At 40.0% G+C, this 22,587-nt stretch overlaps 1 protein-coding gene across 4 annotated transcripts in view; it reads right to left on the bottom strand.

Moving 5' to 3' along the window:
* Positions 1 to 22,587, bottom strand: part of dock4b (dedicator of cytokinesis 4b) — a 138,162-nt gene that overhangs the window by 32,281 nt on the left and 83,294 nt on the right. For 3 of the 4 annotated variants that reach the window (XM_085250946.1, XM_085250949.1, XM_085250947.1), the window contains exons 20-40: positions 21,961 to 22,061; positions 21,041 to 21,122; positions 19,062 to 19,232; positions 17,253 to 17,445; positions 16,696 to 16,832; positions 13,376 to 13,510; positions 12,914 to 13,012; positions 11,666 to 11,760; positions 11,053 to 11,128; positions 9,858 to 9,958; positions 9,549 to 9,607; positions 8,075 to 8,223; positions 7,155 to 7,240; positions 5,771 to 5,797; positions 5,293 to 5,388; positions 5,146 to 5,206; positions 4,692 to 4,785; positions 2,248 to 2,396; positions 753 to 839; positions 497 to 601; positions 69 to 210 (exon numbers count right to left, since the gene is read on the bottom strand). In XM_085250946.1, coding sequence (XP_085107072.1) covers positions 69 to 210; positions 497 to 601; positions 753 to 839; positions 2,248 to 2,396; positions 4,692 to 4,785; positions 5,146 to 5,206; positions 5,293 to 5,388; positions 5,771 to 5,797; positions 7,155 to 7,240; positions 8,075 to 8,223; positions 9,549 to 9,607; positions 9,858 to 9,958; positions 11,053 to 11,128; positions 11,666 to 11,760; positions 12,914 to 13,012; positions 13,376 to 13,510; positions 16,696 to 16,832; positions 17,253 to 17,445; positions 19,062 to 19,232; positions 21,041 to 21,122; positions 21,961 to 22,061 — 2,245 coding nt within the window. The remainder of the gene's footprint in view (positions 1 to 68; positions 211 to 496; positions 602 to 752; positions 840 to 2,247; positions 2,397 to 4,691; positions 4,786 to 5,145; positions 5,207 to 5,292; positions 5,389 to 5,770; positions 5,798 to 7,154; positions 7,241 to 8,074; positions 8,224 to 9,548; positions 9,608 to 9,857; positions 9,959 to 11,052; positions 11,129 to 11,665; positions 11,761 to 12,913; positions 13,013 to 13,375; positions 13,511 to 16,695; positions 16,833 to 17,252; positions 17,446 to 19,061; positions 19,233 to 21,040; positions 21,123 to 21,960; positions 22,062 to 22,587) is intronic. The other variant, XM_085250948.1, reaches the window with a different exon arrangement.

Genomic DNA, 22,587 nt, shown 5'->3' with positions numbered 1-22,587 from the left:
TCTGCTTAGTTGGGGTTTCATGTTTGACCACAACTTTATTTCATGCCTCCATGTACACTGAAGGATACACTGTGCGTCTGCCTGGTATATGGTCTGGTCGGGCTGGTTTACGTGCTGCATGGCGATGGCGTGGGGGAACTCGTTGAGCATCCGCTGCTGGAATGCCTCCAGCCTCTCGTAGTCATGGCCTCGGCACACAAACTCCTTATTCTGCAGTAGAGGGGGGTTAGGAAAGAAGCAGCGTGGGGTTAGCTTGACATCTAGTGGGCACAGACTGAAACTGCAGCACCAGCTGCAAACTCCACCAAGGACAGGGCCTGTTACATCATTAAATGGCACTGAATAAGACTTGCTGAATGTCACCTTCCACTGGAAGAGTCTTATATAAGAAAAGTTCATTCTTTCAGAAGCGCCGTTTCTTTTTTGAAGAAGGTGAAAGTATTATTCCCTTCAACTAGCTGTTCAAGACAAAGAGGGAATATGGTGATTTACATACCCGTAAGAAGAAAGGAAACTTCTTCCCATAGAATCCGACTCTGAAGAATTCAGGTTCTAATCTTTGCTGATCCATGATCTTGTCATAGAGAGATGCTTCCATCATCTGACAATAAAAGACAAAACTGCTTATAAACCAAGAGTGTCTAATCTGTTAGTTTTATTATGCATTTTTCTGACTAACCAGGGCATCATCAGGTTACAAAAAAACAAAGGACTCCTCAAGCAGCATCCCCACAGCTTCTGGAACAACTTACCCTCATTTTACTCAAGTTCCTGTAGTCGTAGTACGACTCGTACTGGTCAGCAAGCTCTCTGCAAAGGATGATGCCATTCTCCCAACACTGAGGACACAAAAACACACACTTATTCCCTGTCACCTTCATCGTGCCCAGTCTGACAGTTACAGACTGACCCGAAACCTACTTAACACTAAGACACTTGTTCTGCAGTGCTCACACAATCGGTCTCCACTGGATGGCACTGGCGAGTCAACAACGCCAGCAGACACAAACAACCTCTCGATGCAGGTACGTGCAGCACCAACCATCTTACTAATTAAATGAAAAGCTTTCCTTTCCTGCTGCCTTCCACTCTGTGATCGGGAGCACTGGAAGATGGCATAATTCGTGAATGTAAAGGATATTTGCACTACGAGTAACGAGGGGTGGCATTTTTAACGATTCAAAGAGATTTCCCCCCAAACATCAGAGGTAATGATGCGTTATTTTGAGAGGGTGAGCGTAGTTTTGTTTTGCCATTTCCCCCCTTCCCCTGAGAGTACAGAGAAACAGCAAAGGTAGTTAGGATAACGAGATAAAACTGGAAAAGAGAAGTGAAGTTGGGATGATGAAAGAAAGCAACTCCTGAGAGACGAAAACAAAACTACAGCCTGGGAACCGTTTATCAAGTGAGAAACACTGCGTCCTGAATTAGCTGAGCTCTGTTTGCGCTCACATTTCTCACTGATGAGATTATTTTAGCTAAATGCGGCACCATCAGAGCGAATCATGCTTTAACAGTCAGCGTGGCCATCATCGCCATCTGAGAGGAACAGTGTGGAATACTGTGGGACAATATGGATCCCGCTCTAATTACAGCTACCTGCAATTCCCTTGATTAAGTGGAAGAGGTGCTGCGACCTCTAGTCAACGTCACAGTTCATAACAGATAGAAATATCTCTGTACAAGGATTTTGGCCTTCCTCTTCATTTTACGTGAATGATGTCGTATCTACTAAACAAGCAGGAAAAGAAGTTCTCTCATCTTTCACCCCGATGCGTCTGAGCCGACTATTAATGTTTCATGAAACTGTTGATGCTTATTATTTTTGAAATATACGTATTAATGGCCAGCATATATTTACTCTAGGAGAGCCATCAATAATATGTCTGCGCCTCTATTTCGTTGCCAGGTATGAAATAGAAATGCATTTAAATTAGAAGGCTCTTGAATATGCATGAGAAGCTGACGTGCTGCTGGGTATTAGCTTGGCACAAACTCCTCTGAATAAAACTGAACATGCTGTTGCTTTACACTGGCACAGTACATTCACTGGCATTTAGCGGTGTTATAGGGAACCAGTTGTCCTGCTGGTGTTTGGGCTCAGCTTACTTCCTTCATTCTACCTTGCCAGTGTGCTAGAAACGTCACAGATTACATCACATGACAAATGTTCTGGTTTCTGTAAAGTCAAATGCAAATGTATTGGACGGATGACTGTAGAGGAAAAACTGGCGCTTTCCAGCTTACCTTCCCCCTGTCGAAGTTCTGGATGATAGTGAGATGCAAATATTCTTTCCTTTGCCACTCGCTCTGCATGGGGTAGTTGAGAAACTCTCTGAGCGGCCTGTCTGACCATTCCAATAACTCGTCATAGAGCAGCAGGGTGTAGGACGCCTCTGTGAGCATACACAGAGAAAAACAGCATATTAATTTACATTTACAAGTTCTTTAAACAAGTTTTTTTCTTGTTTAAAGAACTTGTGAAGCATTCAGTGTCTCAAATACTGATGAATACACTGAAGCAGAAGAACATGAACAGATGACAACATGAAAGCACATTTCAATAATCATCATACAGTATGTGTTCAGACCAGGGGTTAAAGTGGGACGGATCTATGTGGAACCGCAATCCCACACCTTTGATTAATGACCAATTAAATCTAATAGGCAGTGAGGTTGATTTTCATATGCTGCAGTCTGGCGGTGCTTCCAACTGATGCCACAAAAACCATTAAATCACCCCATGGTCACACCTGCATGCACCATTTTTTACCCTCCTTCTCTCCCCTGTTGCAGCTGTGGTTAATGCTTACATGTCATATCCTGATTCACATGAGATTTACTTTTACATTTTTAATCCAAATGTGTGTAAAATCTATGGTCTTCATCAGTCTAAATAATGCATATTATGCATGGGTCTTTCTTATTTCAAACATCTGCGGATATTCTGGCCTATCTCATAAGAGAACACTTTTTTGTGTCTATCCCTTTCTTTATTGGGTGAGTCAAACCAGGAGAGCACACTGCTAAAAATGTAAAACATTAACGTGGCCTCCAACACATAACCCATTTCTTCTTTTTATAATTTTTAGCCAATGTCTTTTTATTGAGTTTTTCTTTCATACATATAAACAAAAAGAGAAGAAAAGGATTACAGATGATCTGTACATTTGGGGTAATTAGCCCGTTCGTTTAACGCTGTGAGAAAAGAAAAGAAAAGAAAAAAGGGAAATAAAGAAAAAAAGAGAAGTATTAAACATAATATTAAACATATGTTTAATATTTCCCCAAATAACATAATCCCTGCAAAATAATTCATTCCCACCCAGGTCACTGCCCTAGTCCTGTACACTGTTTTTCCACACCTGACATAAGAGAGTTTGCTGAAAAATTGTTATAGATTTTGAAATGCATCAAGGAAAGGACCCTACATGCTTTGAAATTTCCCAGTAGAGTTCTGAGTGAATGTCTTATTTTCTCTTTTCTACACACAACATGAGGTCATATAACCACTGTTTGTGAGTGGGAGGGGCAGCGTTCCGCCACCTCAGTAGGATTGCCCTCCTGGCCAACAGGGAACAGAATGGAGAGGAGAGTTGGTAGGAGGGAGAGGAAGACAAGGCTACTTTTCAGAATCAAGTGAGGAAGCTTTGCCCTGTGCATGTCTGCATTTCTCTGTTGCACTTTGTTGCACGTGCCTTCTAACTCCTTATTTCTCCTCTGCGTTTCCTGAAGTGTACACTGCAGGTCTTCATGTCTTTTCTCTTGTTCTTGATTTTGCACCTGCACTTCAGTATAAACTTCTCTGTATTTTTCTCAGCATTTCATTGAACCTACACTCCATCTTTGAACATCTTTTTTCATTCTAGTTCAATGGTTTTATCCTTCATTTTTTTAACATATACCTGTAGTTCTAGATTTCTCCTCTCAAAGTCGTAGAGAGTAGAGAATCTGGAGAAATTCAGCTTCTTTCTGATTTTCTTGCACTTTCTCTTGAAGTATTTGTGTGTAGTGCTATTTGAAGCGACACTTGCAAGCCTTCATTGTATTTCTCGATGTTCTGTTCTGTTTAATCTAACTGTTAAAATTTTAATTGGTGCCCAAGGCGGGTAAATTGTGTCCAAAATGTTGCCACCAGATGGTGCATCTTTGTGGAGAAAAGCCATGAATCTGTTCATCTAAACCTGATCTATTTTATAACATTATTGGAATGAGATCACGGATACAAGATTTGGGTAAGGTGTTCCGGTCTAGCATGTCCTAACATGTGTAGACCCCAGCATGTTGACAAGATTAGATCTATTGGCTGGCCTAGGAAAGACTCCCCGGATAAGCTGGAGGAGGTGGCCAGAGGGAGGTCTGGGCTTCCCTGCTGGCCGACTAAGAAATTAGTGATGGCTCATGTAATATCTTCTTATTAATCGTAGAATGTAGTGGCTAAATCCACAAAGTTTAGTAAACTTAAGAACCAGCATCAGGAAAAGCTGCACAAAGAAAAAAAATTTAAACCTACTGGACCTCACAATGGGAATTACGTAATGACTTATTTCTGTCCCCTTACAGCAGACCTTATGATTCCCTGCCAAATCCCAACTTAAAGCCCTGGTTATGACAAACAGTAAAACCGCAATAATGCATCACCCACGCTCAGTCACACTGTACTACAAGGCAGTATATTCCTTTCAATGTACCTGTGTAGTTTTGTGCTTTCAGATGCAGATCATACAGTTTGTGAATGTAGCGGATGTACATCTCTTCTTTGTTCAACTCTGTTTTGTAGAAGTTCTGGCAGGAGCGGGAGATGATTCAATGAAAAAACATGAGAGAAAGACGGAAAACATTAGCAGAGAGACCATCATAACCATTAGAGAGGGAATTTAAACAAGTAATGAAGGCATTTAAAAGTGGTGCAACAATATAGTTCTGCTGCTGATTTGCAGGGGCCTTTTGATCCCTCTGCCTACACACTGAGGTCCTCTTGCACATAACTCCAGTTAAATAAAAAAAAACCCCACAAGAATACTCAATTATCATCTATATATTACATATGTTTTACTTTTTTCATCATTTTGAAATAAAAAGGTAATAACTTCAGAGTGCAATAGCAACAGAAGATAAACACTGACATATTTGCCTGACACTCACCAGTAAACTGACAGTACATCCGATCTTTTTGCCATCCACTTCTCCCAACTTCATACAATCCCTGCAATAGAAACATTGAGAATTTGACTAAAAGGACCAAGCACGTGTGTCTCTGGAAGTATTTTGTGAACGTGTGCGCGCGCCCACCTGTAGTCTAGCAGTCTTTCCATTAAACGAGTGACGGTAGCGATCAGAGAGATCCCGCTCTCCCTCCAGGTCTCTCTCTCGATCTTCTTCAGCAGGCTGAAGGACAAATGAAGAGAGACAGAACAAGACAAAGATGTAAAGACCAAAAGAGACGGGGAGGGCAAATGGGGGGGGGGCGATGGAAGAAACAACTAAGAAAGGAAGGGAGGCGAAGCAAAATTAATAGCAGTCATACTGGTGTCACCTATGCTTGTTGGCCTGCCTACAGGAGCTCAAGAAAGAAAAAACACAAAGGTGGCTAAAAATTTTTTACAACACCTTATTTACTGTTATGCCACCAAAACAGGTTTTTATAGAATTACGGGCAAACACACAACAGCCAAAATACTGAAGCTGTTTATTCTTCTTTTTTTTGTAATTGCTCCACATTTCCCCTCACACAGACGACACTGAGAGAACAAAGAGGAGGGTGTCTTACCTAGGGTACGGACCAAACAGAGGAATTCTACTCCAGGCGGGAAGCATAGGCGGAATAAATTAATATTAATATTAGCACACACTCACACAGGTTAGTTTAGGGATTAGTGGACTTAGTAGGAAAAAAAAATAATTATGAACTTAAAGTAGGCTTAAATCAAGAAAAACAAAAGAAAATTGAAATTAAACATAAAAAAGTGTTAATAATAACTTATTATGCATGATTACAATATAGCGCACACTATAACTACTGAACTTTACAAAATATGAACCGCAGTGCCTCTGCATTTTATTAATGTTTCACGTGTACAAATGGTGGGAAAGAGAATGATCGACTATGGAAGACAAAGGGATATTAGAAGTGGATCCATACTCATAAAATAGATCACACTTTGATTTGTGGCTGGGCGGCAGCAGAAGAGTGATTCGGAAATACGACTTCATTTAATGCAACATGGTTTTCTTTTCCTTTTTCTTTTGAAGTTGAAATGCAAGATTTTTGCTTTGAAAGCTTCAAATACTAACAGCCCAGAGAGAAGGGCGACATAAAAATATAAACAGAAAAGAAGCAGGGACCAACATACGCACACACTCAGGTGAACACACACACACACATATATGAAAAGGTGTGCACAAACACTAAGCATGCAGGTGTACAAACCTGGAAACTCAAGGACAGACAAAAGGAGCTGACCAAAGAGGAGGTGTGAGTGAAGATGAAGGCGATTAAATGCTCATCACTTACCTCTCACTGCTTGAAAAATATGCTTTACATAAGCAATTTCAAATACAAAACTACCTATTGTATATTTGTATAATAATGACATGTTTGTTAGTTTGAAAGTAAGCCTGCAGCTTTCTGTGTTGCTTCCCTCATTAGCTACATGCTCTGAAAGCAACCTAACCCATTTAATGGCTTTCTTTATTGAAGTACAAGAGGCCTTTTCAGAGCTGTAATGCTGCTATCTGTGCTCTGGGTTTTCAGGGTTAAAGGCTAATTCTCAAAAGCAGAATACTTAGACACATCCACTTCCCGATAAAACGCCCATTTAGTGAGGCAAATGACCTGCAGATTGCAGCCCACGCAGATAATTTACCTGATGAAGCCTTGTGTGGGTTGCATCATTTAGGTAATTAGACCCCCATAAACAGCTATTTTCACTGGAAGTGCCCAGGTCTCCTAAACTAGCCTTCATGCACTTTCAAGTAGGTTTTTGCTGGGATTTTACTGTTTATTGTAAAAAATAAATAAATAAATTTTTAAAAATTGCTTTCGCAGCCAAATTATTTAACAAATTTGCAGAGACTTTTCCTTCAAAAGTCTTTCTGGAAAATTTCTACTTTATTAGATTTTGTAACATTTCTTGATTCTTTTACCAACTCACATGCTGTTGAAGAGCTCCCTGTATGTCTCATCGCCTTTGCCTTCAGACATCAGGCTGTCCAGCTTGTCAATCAACTTGGCCTCCACCTGTGAGGAAAAGCATTTAAAGCTCAGAGGCTCGCAGTCTGAACAACACTGACATAACAAAGAAGAACGCAGAGCTTGATCTTAAAGTGTGCAGCATCAAAAAAGTAGACTTAATTATCTGAATGAGAATGCATAATTCTCTTAAACTTGCAGTATTTGCAATGACCAGCAGAGGGTGACTTTGACTCTGACTGAGAAAAATCTGACTGCTTATTGATCACTTGTTTTATTACCTGAATAGACATTTTACTAATGATTTTTGAGTACTAGTTTATACAACGTGATACTTTTAGAGAATTGTTGATAATAAAGCAGGATATGCTTTAGGGAGTACGTTTTGTGAGTGACAAGACACCAATCGATCTCACCCATCTGTCAATTTCTTTACAGTTAAATTGTTAGAATTTACAGTTATGTGAAAAACTAAAGACATGCCATGACCAAGTAGCCTGTAGAACCACCTTTAGCAACAAAACATAAGTAGTTGTTTTCTGTAATGCTCTGTCTCTCACATTCACATGCTTCAGTTCATATATTATACTAATTATTGTGGTTTCTGAAGTTTCAGAAATGTAAATAATATTATTATTTAGCAATGATAAACAAAACCAGCTATAAATGAATGTAAATGTTTTAGAAGGAAATTAAACATCACACACACTGCAATTATTACAAGTTATATTTCCAATTATCCAGTTATATAGATGTGGCTTATTTTTGATTATGACAAGGATGAATTTAGCTTTCATTAACCTTTGCAACTAACAGTTAAAGCCAAGATTAAATAGTTCTGAGTTGGTGAATTGATTTCAGTGAAACAGCAGCATGCAGTACCTGCTTAAAATTGCCACTGCGTCTTTGCTCCCAGTCCATCATGTCGTGGAAAATGGGGATCATGACATTTCTCAGATCAGGTTGAGGCACCAGCGTCACCTCCAGGAACGGCCCAATCATTGCTGGGATGAAGTTCAACTTATGTTCACCTGGAGGAAAGATACAGATCGGCACAGAGGTCAGGCTTTCACTTTATCCCTGCACACAGCATATTCTTTATGTCAGAGACAATTTACCCAACTCTGGAAAGGTGTCTTCCTTCAAAACCTTTGCAATAAATCCTGCTCTAGCAGTTCATGAAGTTCCCAAAAGCCCCAAAACTTTCTGTTTTGATTGTTTTCTGCTACTCCCCCATTCTAATCATTTAAACAAACATTACACCTTTAAAAAATAATGCCTCAGATGTTTTGTTTTCTTTGGCTAACACAGGTCTGAATTCAAAAGGTCAAGTGGATTTCTCTCCTCTGTCCTCCCTTTTAGACAGATTCTAATAAAGTGCACTTCACAAATTCCTTCCAATTTGGCTGAAGTGCTAAAACAAAACAACTTAGAGTGCACAGTTTATTCCATCATTTTCAGCAGAAAGATGTAACGTTATTATTACTATCAAATAAAAAAAGAAAGGAGGGGGGGGGGGGGGGGGTTCCAAAGTGTACTTGAAAATGAGAAAAACCACACTTGAACAGTACGTTGGAAATTACCATAAAACAAAATTGCATCCATCCATCACAGAGTCAGAACAAAAGCATCCACATAAAGGAGACCAAGGCATCCAGTCGGTTGCCATGGTGACAAATGGTATAAAGAAGAAAAAAGGGTTTTTTGTTTTTTTTAGATCCCATCAGCTCAAGTACAGAGAGTTGTTTGCTTTGTTGCATCACACAGATTCCAAGAGCTCTACGTTTGCACCAGAGGAGCAATAAATATGAATAAATAAAAACAGGATTTAGATAGTTTCAATAGAACCACAGGACTTTAAGAGATCCAGCTATTGCTGAAATGAAATCAAACACTAGCACTTATAAGTACCTGCAAATATGCCATGTACGTCATTAGGTTAAAATCCCTTCACAAATTTCTTTCCAAACATTTAGGTCCTGCATCAGCAAATCTTTTACTTTTTTTTTTTTCTTTCTGCACACTCTCCAGCTTTTTTTGGGCCTCTTTTCCTTTATGAGCACTATGGAGGCTGTAGTGCCATTTATAAATGAGAATTTGGTCCGCATGATGGCCCACGTTGTTACACATCATGCAGATCCATCCATATAATGATCAAGCTGGAATCCAGCAAAGGTGTGAATTGCAAAGCACAATGAGACGGATCCCGTGCATGGAAACATTGAGTAAGTACTCAGTAAGTATCTCTTGTGAATATGCCACATGAAGGACGATGAGCTTAACAACTTTCTCCGTCATGGGTGTAGCCCATGTTGAGGAATAAGATGTGCGCTATGATGGGCCTCTATCACCTTACCTAAATTCTGCCACATGCTGAAGATCTCACAGCCCATCATCACCCTCATGTCTCCATATCTGCATGATAAAAAACAACAACAACAAAATGCGGTTAAAAATGTGTGCACATACTGATGGAAGCTGTAGAACAGCATGTTAAGCAGTCATTAGAGTGAGTGTACACTGTGTGTGTCCAGCTGTGTTGAGGTTCTTGACAGACAGGAGGAGCAAGATAGAGCGGCTTGTTGAGTAGGTGTGTGGCTCATTACAGACTGCTCTAACGCATCCAGCAAAGAATACCAAGCATTTGTAAATAATCAGCACTTACTTTTCCAGTATTTTCTTTCTCTTGGAGGGAGAGAAGGATTCAAGTTGAAGACAGGGCTGGTTGATAAATATTACAGACAGGTAGAAATACGAATCCCACACCTGCAATAAAAAAAACATCACTTTGTTAACGTGCACAACCTCCTGACTTTAACCTACAAAAGTGTCTACCTGCATGTGGGTACACAGTAACTTACTATCAGACACAATACTGATAGGACAAACAGCCTCCCAGATCTTCAGATTACATCATTTTCATTAAGCCAATAGCAGCAGCAATCCTACAAAATTCTGCTATTAAAGGAATTCAAACTGAAAAAACAGACCATAGGATAAGCCTATACGCTGATGATGTGTTACTTTACCTTGAGAACTCACATACCTCTCTGCTGAAGATGATCACACTTATAGATTACTTGTCTATATTAGACTATTCCATCAACTAGAGTAAATCAACAGTTTCGCCTCTGAATTGAATCTTTAAGAACATCTCCACCACTGCGCTACAGTCAGGTAACATCAGATGTTTAGGTGTAAAAATTTTCAGACTGAATCACATTCCTCTACTAATGTAGAGGGGATTATCTCACAGAGTGCAATACTTCACCTATATTACTCATGGGGAGAGTTGCAACAATTAAAACGATGGCCTAAAATCAGCCATCAGTCTATTGATTAGTTTAAGACACTAGACTCAAACATCTCAAAATGTTTATGAAAACAACAAACCATCACGAATCAGTTTAAAAACGCTACAAAAGCCAAAATGCACTGGTGGTCTAGAATTACCCTGTTTTTTCTATATGTTTCCAAATGGATCAAATCAAGCCTGTTAGATAGTCCATGACTGTACCTGGTCAAGCACCATATAGAAAAAATACTGAAACCAGATTATGTATTTGATGTTGGTGTAAAGTATATTTATTGTTCTTTCTTCTGTTTTTTAGCTTTCAGCTCACTACTGCACAGTCTGCCTTAAGCATCTAAATAATAGTATTGGGTCGATTTTATATCCATGTCTCAGTTTTTGTGATGTGTGATGAACTTCCATATTATATATGTGTCTGCCTGTGTGTCAGTAGTAAAGTAATGCAGCAAACTTTTTGAAGCTATTTTGACATTCAGACTTCTGAAGCACTGCAGCACTGTTCAGACAACACACACACACGCACACAAAGCCTGCCAACTTCCCTTACCTTGTAGTCAAACTTGTCATTGAGGAAGTTTTTCCTCAGAGCGTCAGAAAGGTAGAGGACAGTTGTGATGATGACACTAAAAGAACAAAAAGGGACGCAGAAAGCAAGAGGTGGAGAAGATTACTACTGTGTCACCTTGGAGGGGAATCTGTCATTTCCATTCTGCACTGCTAAAGGAAAATGTGAGCAGAGAGGCAAAACCATAAATAGCTAAGGCATAACATTTTTAAGTTACACTTTTCTGTCTGACAAAACCTTTTCATTATGAAACAACTGTTACTTGTTTTTCCTAGATGATATCATCTCTGTGCCACTTGATAGTGACCTCCAGACAATAATATGGATGGATAAGCACTGCATTTACTCTCATATTAAATGAGCACACTACATTCAAATCTCTCCATCTTCTGAAGCTTTTTGTGCGATCAAAATCAAGTGTTAACTGAGAGAACCAAGGTTGAATATTTTAGCAGATGAAAGCACACAAACAGAATAAATGACTAGTTGTGAGTGAGATGCATACTGCATATCTGCATGAGCCTCTGATTTCCTGTCTGTCCTCATTCGTGTCCTCTTCCTGCTTTCCTTGATTTGTTTGCGTGTGTGTTCTTACTTGTTCGTGACCAGTCTCATGACAGTCCAGTCTTTAGGGAACATTTCTGGTCGGATTAGGATCCTGAAGACTGTAAAGATATGAAGGAGGAAATCCTGCAACACAAACACATGCAAAACAACACCAAGGCACATTAAGTTTGTTACTCAGTAAAGAGTTATTGCAGAAGAAAGATTCGGGATGGAGCTTATTTTTGACAACCATTTACTATCCTATTATATATTAGGTATAATTAAAAATATATAAAAGAAATGTTTCTGTTGGCCATTTTAATATTTTCTAGCTATAAGCTACTTCTTGACTTCTCTTTATCTCTGCACGCTCTGTGGGAAAACAAACAACCTAAAACTTCACTGTAGGTCCTTTTTCCATTTGTACCTCCTCAGATAGACTTGGATCGACCGATTTTCCATTAACAAACAAGATGCTCTTATGACTCATCGAGTGACACCACTGACCAGCCAATTGGTGGCATGCAGTCTGACAACATCACATTTTAGAACCTGCATGGATCGCTTTGGAACCCTGGCCGTACAGGTACTATGACCTAATGAAAAACCCTGAAACCTGTGGTGAGCTGTGGCGAGTTGATCCAAGTAGGTACTAATGGAAAAGGGGCTCTTTTCCAGTGTGAACCACATTAAATCTGCTCAGAGTTAGTATGAAGGTAGAACAACTTCCTCTGCATCTGTCCATGGTGCTGAATTGTTAATATCAGCTCTATTTAAGGACACTACACTGTACACAAATATCTGATCCTAACACTTCTCAAGTGTTAAGGCAAATGCAGATCTACTATGTAACTATGTAGTCTATACATAGGATAGGATGTGCTGTGTTATCAACTGTAATAATATTATACACTCAAAGTCTGAGCCTCTAGAAAGATGCGCTGCACATGTGAAAGCAGTAAATCTGGTTTCATCTGCATGTTTCACTTAGGTTTTACCACCAAACCCAGCATCAGGGTTCACTTAGTAAACTCTTTTGATTACACTTTTTTTGATGCATGTATCAGAAATAGAACTCACAAAAAGCACATTACTTCAGTTAACATTAATTCCCAATAGAGTAAACCCATGAACTTAATATCTTTCTGTCTCTTATTTTTCCTGCTGCCCAATTCTACACAATTTGTAGAAATTGTAGTAATACCATCAACAGGCATTAATTATAATCTTTTACTTTTAGACTTGCAGACAGACAGATATGGATGGAGGGAAAGAGAGAAAGATCGAGTGGTCTTACCCTCAGGTCGTCTTTGCTGCTGAACGCCTGCAGCAGCTTCTGATAGTGCTTGTCACTCATCTGTCGCAGAAGCGCCAACAAACATGCCACAAATTCTCCCTGACAACACAACACATAATGAGAGGGAGAAGATGGAGCTTTAATGTTGTTGCATATTCAGGGAAAACTTTTATTTTTCTGTCCTTTTGGAGAAGAAATGAGTTCAAAAAATAAGATCTATTGTGCTTTGAAAATAATAGTGGAACTAGTAAGAATTGTACTTATGTTAACAGGATTTTTAAGAGTTTCCTTGACCTTCCTTCATCAGACAATGATGATCACATTGTCATCCACCTCACCATTTCCGCCATTCCAGAAACTATGTTTATTAATCTAATTACGCTTCTACATATTGTCAAGTTCTGGCATTTATAGCAGTAAGCTAGCTTACAAACACACACACACACAGTAAAACACACATACAGTGACATCCTGGAACTGTAGTCTCATGGAGGTTCCAGCAGGCTGGGGCCGGTTGCTAATTTCCAAGATAGTCCTCAGTAAAACTCCCAGCAGGCTTTCCACAATTAGCTCCACTTCCTCAGACACCACAAGCTCCTGAGAGGGAAAAGAAAACACACCCATGTGAGAATGAATCACATATCAAAGTACCACATTACCTTGAGAGAGAGAGTATTAGCATTTAGAATAGAAAGAAAAAAAAATGTGAATCTTGAACGTAAGAGTCACTAAAATTCAAACAGACTCCATCTGTGCACTTATGTCCTCTTAAAGTTACCTGGCATTGTTCTGCTAGCACAACACTCAACCGGATTCAACAACTGACACCATTCTGCCTCCGAGCCAACGTCTACACCCCTCCCCGCCCTGCCACCGCTACCCTGTAATTCTATTTTCATCAGTTTTAATGAGTCTTGCACCAGAATGTGGACTAATAAGAAGTTTCAGGGCCATGCAGAACATTTTGAGAATATAACTTAAAAAAGAGAGAGGAGAATGGAAACGAATAGGAGAAGGTAGAATACAAAAGACGTAGAGGCAGTTAAAGATGAAAAGAAACTCAAATAGAGCAGTGAATAAACTGGTGTGTGTGTGTGTGTGTGTGTGTGTGTGTGTGTGTGTGTGTGTGTGTGTGTGTGTGTGTGTGTGTGTGTGTGTGTGTGTGTGTTTTTCTCTCTAGTCTCTACCCCTGACAAGACAGACAGGTCTTGGAAAGAGTGATAATGAGAAGGAGCCTCACTGGCACATTGACTGCCACTGCTGTCACTTCCCTTTAGATATGGTGCCAGTGGGTGCTCATGTGTGCACGCATTTGTATATGTGTTTTTCTGGCTGCCTCTTCCACTAGCTGCCTCCTTTGCAGGGACCGGTAAAAGCCCGGCAACCTGAGCAGGTACACACAGACAGGCAAATCACACAAATACACATACACAGCTCAAAGTGACTGCCGCTTTGACAGTGTCCATTGCTAAATTGATGGCTCTCATTACTGGACTGCACTGCTGCCAGTGTCCCGGTTACCAAGACTAATTGACCATATACACGCAACAAAGCAATCTGCTATTGCAGTGTACTGGCAACGATACTGGTGTAGGACTGATTCCTGTGGTGTTGACTTTCTTTAATTATTTTGGGAGATATAATGGGAGGGATACTGTCATGCAGATTCTTGAAAATATCAGGAATTGATTGCAACTGCACAAGTTTCTATGAAGCGATTACACCATATTATTTATGATTTCAAAAAGTTATTATTCTATGACTTGGAGGAGCCAGGGATATTTGCTAACACTTCATAATAAGACATGCAACTGAGGCTGTAATTCCCGAGTGATTAAATGGTGTTATTTATTGAAGTTACAATGTCTTTAAATTTACCTACAAGTACTTAACGGTGTATGCACTAGAATAAGGGGGTGACAAGTCAGATTTTTACAGGAAACAAAGAACTTGGTATACTGCAAGAACATTTCGGTAGTCTGTAAGTCATTTTAAGTAACACATAACTTCAGGTATTTTACACGAGAGGAAATAAAAGTTATACCGCAAGTAATTTCAAGCACTGTATAAATAGTCGTCATTATTATGTAACTTCTTCATAATTTTCATGGAAAAGCACAGGTCTGCAAATTTTGATGGTCTTTTATTTTTTCTTGTTTGTCTTCAAAATTACCATGAAATTGTTATTATTTGTAGGTAAATATAATTTCATTGTAATTTCAAGTAATTAAAGTTCCATTTAATTTCCATTGAATCAGCACTTAGTTGTAGGAATTACGCCTTTAGTTGTACACCACATGTTAAAGCGTAACCAGATCTTTATGCAACAGCACAATGATTTGATGAATGACTGCAATGACTTAAAAAATTCTTGTTCAAAGTCAGGTGAGAAGAATACTGTTGTGCGTCTTTGAGTCGTGATGCAATCCATCAAAAGCAACAAACTGGCAGATAGTCAAAGGAGCTTGCAAAGAAAAGCGTCTGGACTTCTTTAAGTTGCTTGAAGACGTTTCACCTCTCATCCGAGAAGCTTCTTCAGTTCTAAGGTCAAATGGTGGAGAGTCCCAGATATAAACCTAGTGGGAGTTTCCCCCCACAGAGGGACAAAAGGACCCCCTGATGATCTTTTAATCGCCTGAGCCAAAGTGTGAAACTGGGTGTGGGTCCCAATCAGCCAGAGTTTCGGATGAGTTCATTGTGAAACCTGGCCCCACCTTATCATGCGAATTCCTGAGATCAGATGGCCCAGGATGTGAGTGGGCGTTAAGGCGTCTGGGAAGGGATCTCAAAACTGGATTAGAGATGGCAGACAGTTGGTGTCGTAAACCACCGCCTCTGTTCAAAGATGGTCGCTCACAGTGGACATAGATGGCTTCTTTCACTCCTCTTTCAAACCATCTGTCCTCTCTGTCCAAAATGTGAACATTGGCATCCTCGAAAGAGTGACCTTTATCCTTAAGATGCAGATGGACTGCTGAGTCTTGTCCTGTGGAGGTGGCTCTTCTATGTTGTGCCATGCGCTTGTGAAGTGGCTGTTTGGTTTCTCCAATGTAGAGGTCTGGGCATTCCTCGCTGCACTGCACAGCATACACCACATTGTTAAGTCTGCGTTTTGTCTTTCAGGTGAACTGGCAGATATCACCTTTAAGTTCCTCCCCCTGAGCTCATGGGATCTCCTTCATTCTAAGAGAAAGGCAACCCTCCATCTTGAATTTAAATTTGAGAAAGAGGATGAAGTCATAAGGATCCCAATGTGGCAAACGGTGCCATCATTAGGCTCGGAAGGAGCGATCTTACACCGAAAGCCACTGTTCGATCTCTGAGTTTAATTGGACGTTTGCTCTCTGCATTACTGAAGTCTACTGAAATAGTGGGATGCAGACAGGTGCAAATGGCCAGTGGGACCTCCAGCATCCAGGGATGTAAGTGCAAGGAGTTGACTGGCCAAATTTAAAAAAACTAAAAGCAAAGGCTCTAGTCAGGCCAGGCCAGGGATTTCTTTCTGGCACTAACATTTAATAAAAACCTGAAACTGTTTTTTATTAATCAATAAAACAAAAAGAAAGAAATTCTAAAGAGATTAAACAAATTTGGGTTTTGAGCTTGAAATATGCTTTAGATGGATTTCATTACCTGAGCTTTTTAGTCTAAGCTCAGTTAACCAGCTGTCTCAGTTTCCTCATCAGTAAGAAAGCCAGTGTATTTCCCAAAACACTGCAGTGTTTCTTTAAGGAAGCAGGGGGGCCTGACTAATGGCTCTCAGTTATGAGTGTAATACTCACCGCAGTGCCATTTTCCTCCTTCTTGATTAGAGAAAGCATGCTGGAGAGGATCTGGGCACACATGACCAGGTCTCTCTGCTCCTGCATGTGGGCCTGTAGCACTCGAAGCACCACCGGCAACAGGATGCATCGTGAATCTACAGCACAAACGCATCAAAGACTTAATGAAGTAGAAATAACAGAACGGGAACAACTAAGAAAATTTTCTACACTCATTTCTCCGCGGGGCCATAATGTCTTGCTCTGCTTTCATGCTCAGTTGAAACATTATTGACTGGAACTAATGAAAATCTTGTATGACATTCATATGATTTGCATGAGGGATGTTTTTTCCCTGCTACATGCAGCCTTTGGGAGCGTGTTGCAAATAAAAAATTGACACAGTAATTTGCTTCAGTGTAAACCCTTTATTAAGAACAGTTTAATAACTTGGAATTTGGCTCACTGCAGGGTAACAATTAGCTAAGGTGTGTTCTCAAATGGGACTGCAGAGCTAAAGAGTTGTGATCATGTTCCAAATGCTGTGAATAAATGCTTTTTGTCCTACTAGTATTTACCTGGGTTTATGTAAAGCTGGCTTTCCACAGTCTTGGCAATGCACTGCAGTTTGACGGCCTCCAGGGGGCAGTCAGGATGGACGGTGGTAGGCAGGCTGCCCAGAGTCTCCCTGACGAAACCGGCCACCTCGCGCACAGTGAAGATCTTCAACAGCTCGCCGTAAATTGCCGGAAATGTTCGGAGGAACACGGCCTGCGCATAAAGAGGGAATGTTCAATAACAGGTGCAGGTGCAACAGGTGGAGCTCATTCTTGTTTAAATGCTTTCTCCAGGCATGGAATCACTGTGCTGAAAACCATGATGAGAGTGTTCCTATAGATGTATATGCAGTAAATATTTTACCATACATCTTTCACTAACTTTAATGATGTAAGTAGCATAATAAAGAAGCTACATCCTAATGACACTGTGAAGATGCCCTGCAGCTCAGCTCAACCGATAAGAACTGACTCAAGAAGAAGCGACTGTACTGCTGCATACTCTTCTTAATATTCATACTATGTTTCTAGACAGCTGTTTTATTTAGTAAACAGAGGTAAATATTTACTATTCTGCCCTGAATCACTGGCCCCACTTGGATTTAGTCAGAACTCTGGCAGGCACGGATTACGTGGATTAAGCTGAAGGACAGCTAGGATTGCTGCCCATCACTTGTTTGTAGCTGGCTGTCAGATTCTCCTTCTTCCTGTCAGGTTTTGTCAGTTTCTCATTGAATAGTTGAGAAAAAAAGGACTAAATATCTCCCTTTGAGTCTCTCTTTTTGTAACACTAACGTTCTTCTTCTCTGGGACATTCTGGCAGAAGACAAATGCTGTTTTGTTTTCCAGCAACTGTCAAAGATGTTTTCTTTGAAGAAAAGATGTTTCATCCATTTAAATAAGGCAACAGGGGCCGTAACTGCCCAACTGAAGTAGCTTTTCTGAGTAATCACAGTGTGTTTACTAATTTTAGAATGCAGCATATCTAATTTTTGCATTAAATAAGCATAATTATATCAAAAAATATGTTCAAATCATGTTTTGTTTTTTTGCATTTTTACTTAACAGTATAAAATCTAAAACAGGAGTGACAGTTAAATACCAAATTGCCAATCTCAAGTTGTTCTGCACATGATAAATTCCATATGTGCAGGAAACAGTTTGCCTATCTGTATATGGGTTTGCTGCTTATGTTTTTGAGTGTGTATGTATTTGTGTATGCTGGCGTGTGTGTGCTAGATGTTACAGATTAAGTGGGATTAGTATTAGCCCGACCTGCATTCTCCCACTGCTATTGTTGTGTTGAGAATACAGATCAGAAGTCAGTGGGGGACTAAAACAGAGGTTTTCAGACAGAGCGCAGCTGGAATAGTTCAAGTTGCAACAGCAATCTGATTCTTGAAGATTAAAAGTGAGGTTTTTGCAAAAATGTGTAGTTCATTATGGCTTCTAAAAGAAAAGACATGTTTAGATTTTGTGTGGGTGAGGTGAATTAGGATTATCTTTGGGGTCTTTAGCTTGTTTTGTTTTGGTCTTCTTTGAAATCAGTGAAGGCAGCTGCCCTGCTGTGCAGACCTCCCACTGATTAAGGAAAACCTGCTACAGAAATCCCTGTTCTGCCTCCAAACCCTCTGGCAGCATGAAATTCAATTACAGCCAATTTCTCACCTTTCACAACTGCATCAACAGGAGCCCCTGAGAAAGAAAACATCAAGTGGCGCACATTTTCACATTCAGATTCACACAATCAGGCGCATGTATGACAAAGCTGCAAAGATCTTAAGATACGCTCATGCCTGTCACTGATTTTTCACACAAGCCCATACACACCTGTGTCTGTGCGACGGGCGTGGTGCCTTTGTTCTCCTGCGAGAGGAAGAAGCGGATGGACATGAACAACTCGTGAATGCAGACTCTGAACTCTTCCTCATTCTGGCCTCCTGTAGCGAGCGAAAAGAGCCGACGGGACTGGATGATGTACTTAAAAATGTACTCGCTGGCCTGAGAGGAAAGAGGAAAAAAGGAAAAAAGAATTTGTCTTCTGCCGCCTGATGGAAAAAAGCACAAAAGTTCCTTCCAGGGAAAGTTGTCAGATAATAGAGAATTCGTACATTTTGTCCTGATGAATTTCATCCAATCTCTTATTATTTTATTTATCTCAAAGTCAAAAGTACCAGACTATTCAAGCAATTCTGATAATGAATTCATCATTTTGAGTTTTTGAGTCAAGCATGAAGAAATAAATTGAAACAAAACAAATAAGTCACTCTGGCATTGTGATCTCAAGGGCCACTTGAGGCTGTCCAGTACTCACAGATGTTAATGTGAGGGTGCCCAATTTAAAAACAGTAGTAGACAGATTTACAGTCAGGGTGGAGATTTATGCTTCAGTGGGAGATGTACACCATAACCACAAACCCCTCTGAAACCAAATACCATAACTTACGGTGTAAGCTAGCGTGAACCTCCTTAGATATAACCGATGCAATAAAGTAATGTGGCTAACTGCGCATCGCATCGAACAATCGCCTACTTATTAAAAGCAATAATAATGATAGCATCAATATAGGGCTCACATATGTCAACAAATTCATGGAGGGAGATCACTAAAGCTACTGGAATACAAAAAGAACTTTGGATGCCAATTTGTTCTTTCAAGGAACGTAGGAGCAAATTTCCACACACCTCAGCAGTTTAAATTGTATCTTTTGTATTGTATCCAACTGTAACTGTAAGGGCTTAAAGCTCTGGACAATTAATAGAGCGGCTGCTTTGAATAACAAGTTGGTGCCTTTAGCCATCTGCTCGGAGATCCCCTCAATTAATGTAAGTCACTGAACTGGATCTCTCCGACTGTATGTCCCGTGGAAGAGGTTTAATGCAATTACCTGACAAATAACATGGCTGCTTATTTAATTGTACCAACATACTGTCAAAGACGCCCATGCTCCAGTTTCTAAAGTGAGTAAAAGTTTTATTTTATTTATAAGTTGACTTACATGGCAGCAGGTATCTGTGTCTCTCTGATAGCATAAATCATGCTAGCAGTTACATGATTTATTTTTCCAAATTAGGTCATTTGTGGGTACAAAACAACAAACAACAACACTGAGTAAAATGCCCATCTTGAAGCTTCAAAAGCAATAGCTGACATTGATGTGACTACCAACGCCTTTAATATACAGTCTATGGCAAAGTCTTGAAATACATGAATTTAAATAAATAAAACAATTTTATTCATGATAACCTTTAATTTTATTTTTATTGAGCTCATTTATAATATAGCAGTTTTTTGACAGTGATCCGCTTTGCTTTTTATTAAAAAAGGAATGTGCCTAAAGATAAGCACATCGACATGTTAGATACGCAATTAAACCCGTCTAAAGAGATTCTCTTGTCTGCTTCTACGTGGAAAAGCCTGCAAGCACATCTGCACTGTACCGCTTATTCATTATTTACTGCACTACAGATTACCATTTCACTTCTGGTGCAGAATCTATTCTGTGAATGTTAAACGAGGAGCCACAGTTTGGGTGCCGCAATGTGCTCCACTGACAGTGTGTCTGCATGAGTCATTAGAAAAATGTGATGAGGATTCCCAACACTAGAGGCACTGTGCTTCTGCTCATTAAAATTGCATGCAGTGTAATAGACACAGGTGGGGGATAACAAATGGTAGAAGAACGTATGAATTAGCAGGAGTGGCAGTGGATGGTGTCATTGTGTGCATGGGTGTATTTGTGTATCGATAAAGGCAGCTGCATTTACAGTTTGAAATACTGGCCTGGCTGTCTTTGTGCGTGCCTCACCTTGAGCACCTGCTGTATGTGATCCTGATGCTCTGCATCAACAATGCGGTCCACGTACCACTTAAGCACTTTGATCAGGTCCCTGGAGGAGAGACACACACACACACACACACACACACACACACACACACACACACACACACACACACACCGTACAACTAGTTACCACTAGCTGCATTGCTTCTCTCACTGGATTTGGCAAATATAGATGAGACAGTGTTATGTTTTAAAATGTAACAGTCTATCGTCCATTATTTAAATGAACTCTGGTCACATTAATTCATCAATACAATACTACAGCCATGTGTAATAATCATGAAACTGCGGGCTGACAAGAGTAATAAAAGCTCCTAGCCACCCACCCACTTGTAATCTGTTTCAGTTTTTTTTACTGCTGCTTTAAACGGTCGAACTTTGAAATTAAACTCTTCAACTCAAGAGATCATCTTCATCCAGCGGTGCGCTTCTGACACATATGGCATTGAGTACTTATGAGAGTACTCTTTAAGTATCTTTGTTTCCTGTTTAGAACTTCTAGAAATGTGGCAGCGGTGTGTGTGCTTACAAAAGAAAGTTTAACAAAAATATCAGAAGACAGAAATGGGTACAGACTGAAAGAAACAACTGGTGAGGTGAGAACAGCAGGTGTGTGATGGAGGAGAAATGAAATCCAGGGAGACAAAAGTGAGCACAATTTTCTAATTCACTTTTCATCCACCAGGGGGCACCATAAGCATTTCATCCAATCTTCTATCAAAGCACATGACTGAGCAAAGCTGCCTCTCAGCATTGACGTAGGTTGGACTCTCTTGTCCAGCCTACCTCTTGTGATATCTTATTAGAATACAATGTGTGGTTCTGTGATGTAGCCTTGAAAATCTGCAGCATTTGTTACAAGTGAATGCTAAAACATCACATACCTGTAGGACAAAGCTCCAGCAAAGTGGCTTTCGATGTAGGTGTCCATGACTGGTTTAAAGTGCTGGAATTTGCTGTCCTGGAGAAGGTTGATGATATGGACCTAGAGTAAACAGAGAAGACAACTTAAAAAAAAAAATCATGTTGGCATATCGCTTAAAAAACCCTAAAGAATTCTGTGTATTTTAATAAAGTTTTATCTAAGATGCATGAATGTAAAATTGTGCCTTTCATATGAGGCTACGAGATTAAAAAGAAGCGTATTTACATGCTGCACACAAATCTCTAGAAATATTTTTAAAAACCCATCACTTCATGTCTGCAGCTTGTTGTATGATCTGAGCTTGTCCAGCCACAGAGCACAAGTCCATTCGTCCAACCTGTTTGATTGATCTCGAGCAACATAAAGAAAACCTGATGGCTACAGCGGCCCACTAGACCTTTTCATCACTGATAACGCCAAAGTGAGAGGAGAAAGTGTGCTTGTGTGTCAGTGTGAAACTGATTTGGAGAGAGAGAGACATGAGGAGACAGAGACAGAAAGAAAGAGAGAAAGAGAGAAAGAGATCGATCTCCGGGCTCACACTATCAGCTCAGTGCAGCATGACCAGGTTGAGATTGCTTCAGCG

Source organism: Mchenga conophoros, linkage group LG17 (assembly GCF_057382185.1).
Source record: "Mchenga conophoros isolate Kocher_MC1m ecotype Shallow Benthic linkage group LG17, M_conophoros_male_GT1.1, whole genome shotgun sequence".
Classification (NCBI taxonomy): Eukaryota; Metazoa; Chordata; class Actinopteri; order Cichliformes; family Cichlidae; genus Mchenga; species Mchenga conophoros.
This window is presented reverse-complemented; position numbering and strand designations above follow the sequence as displayed.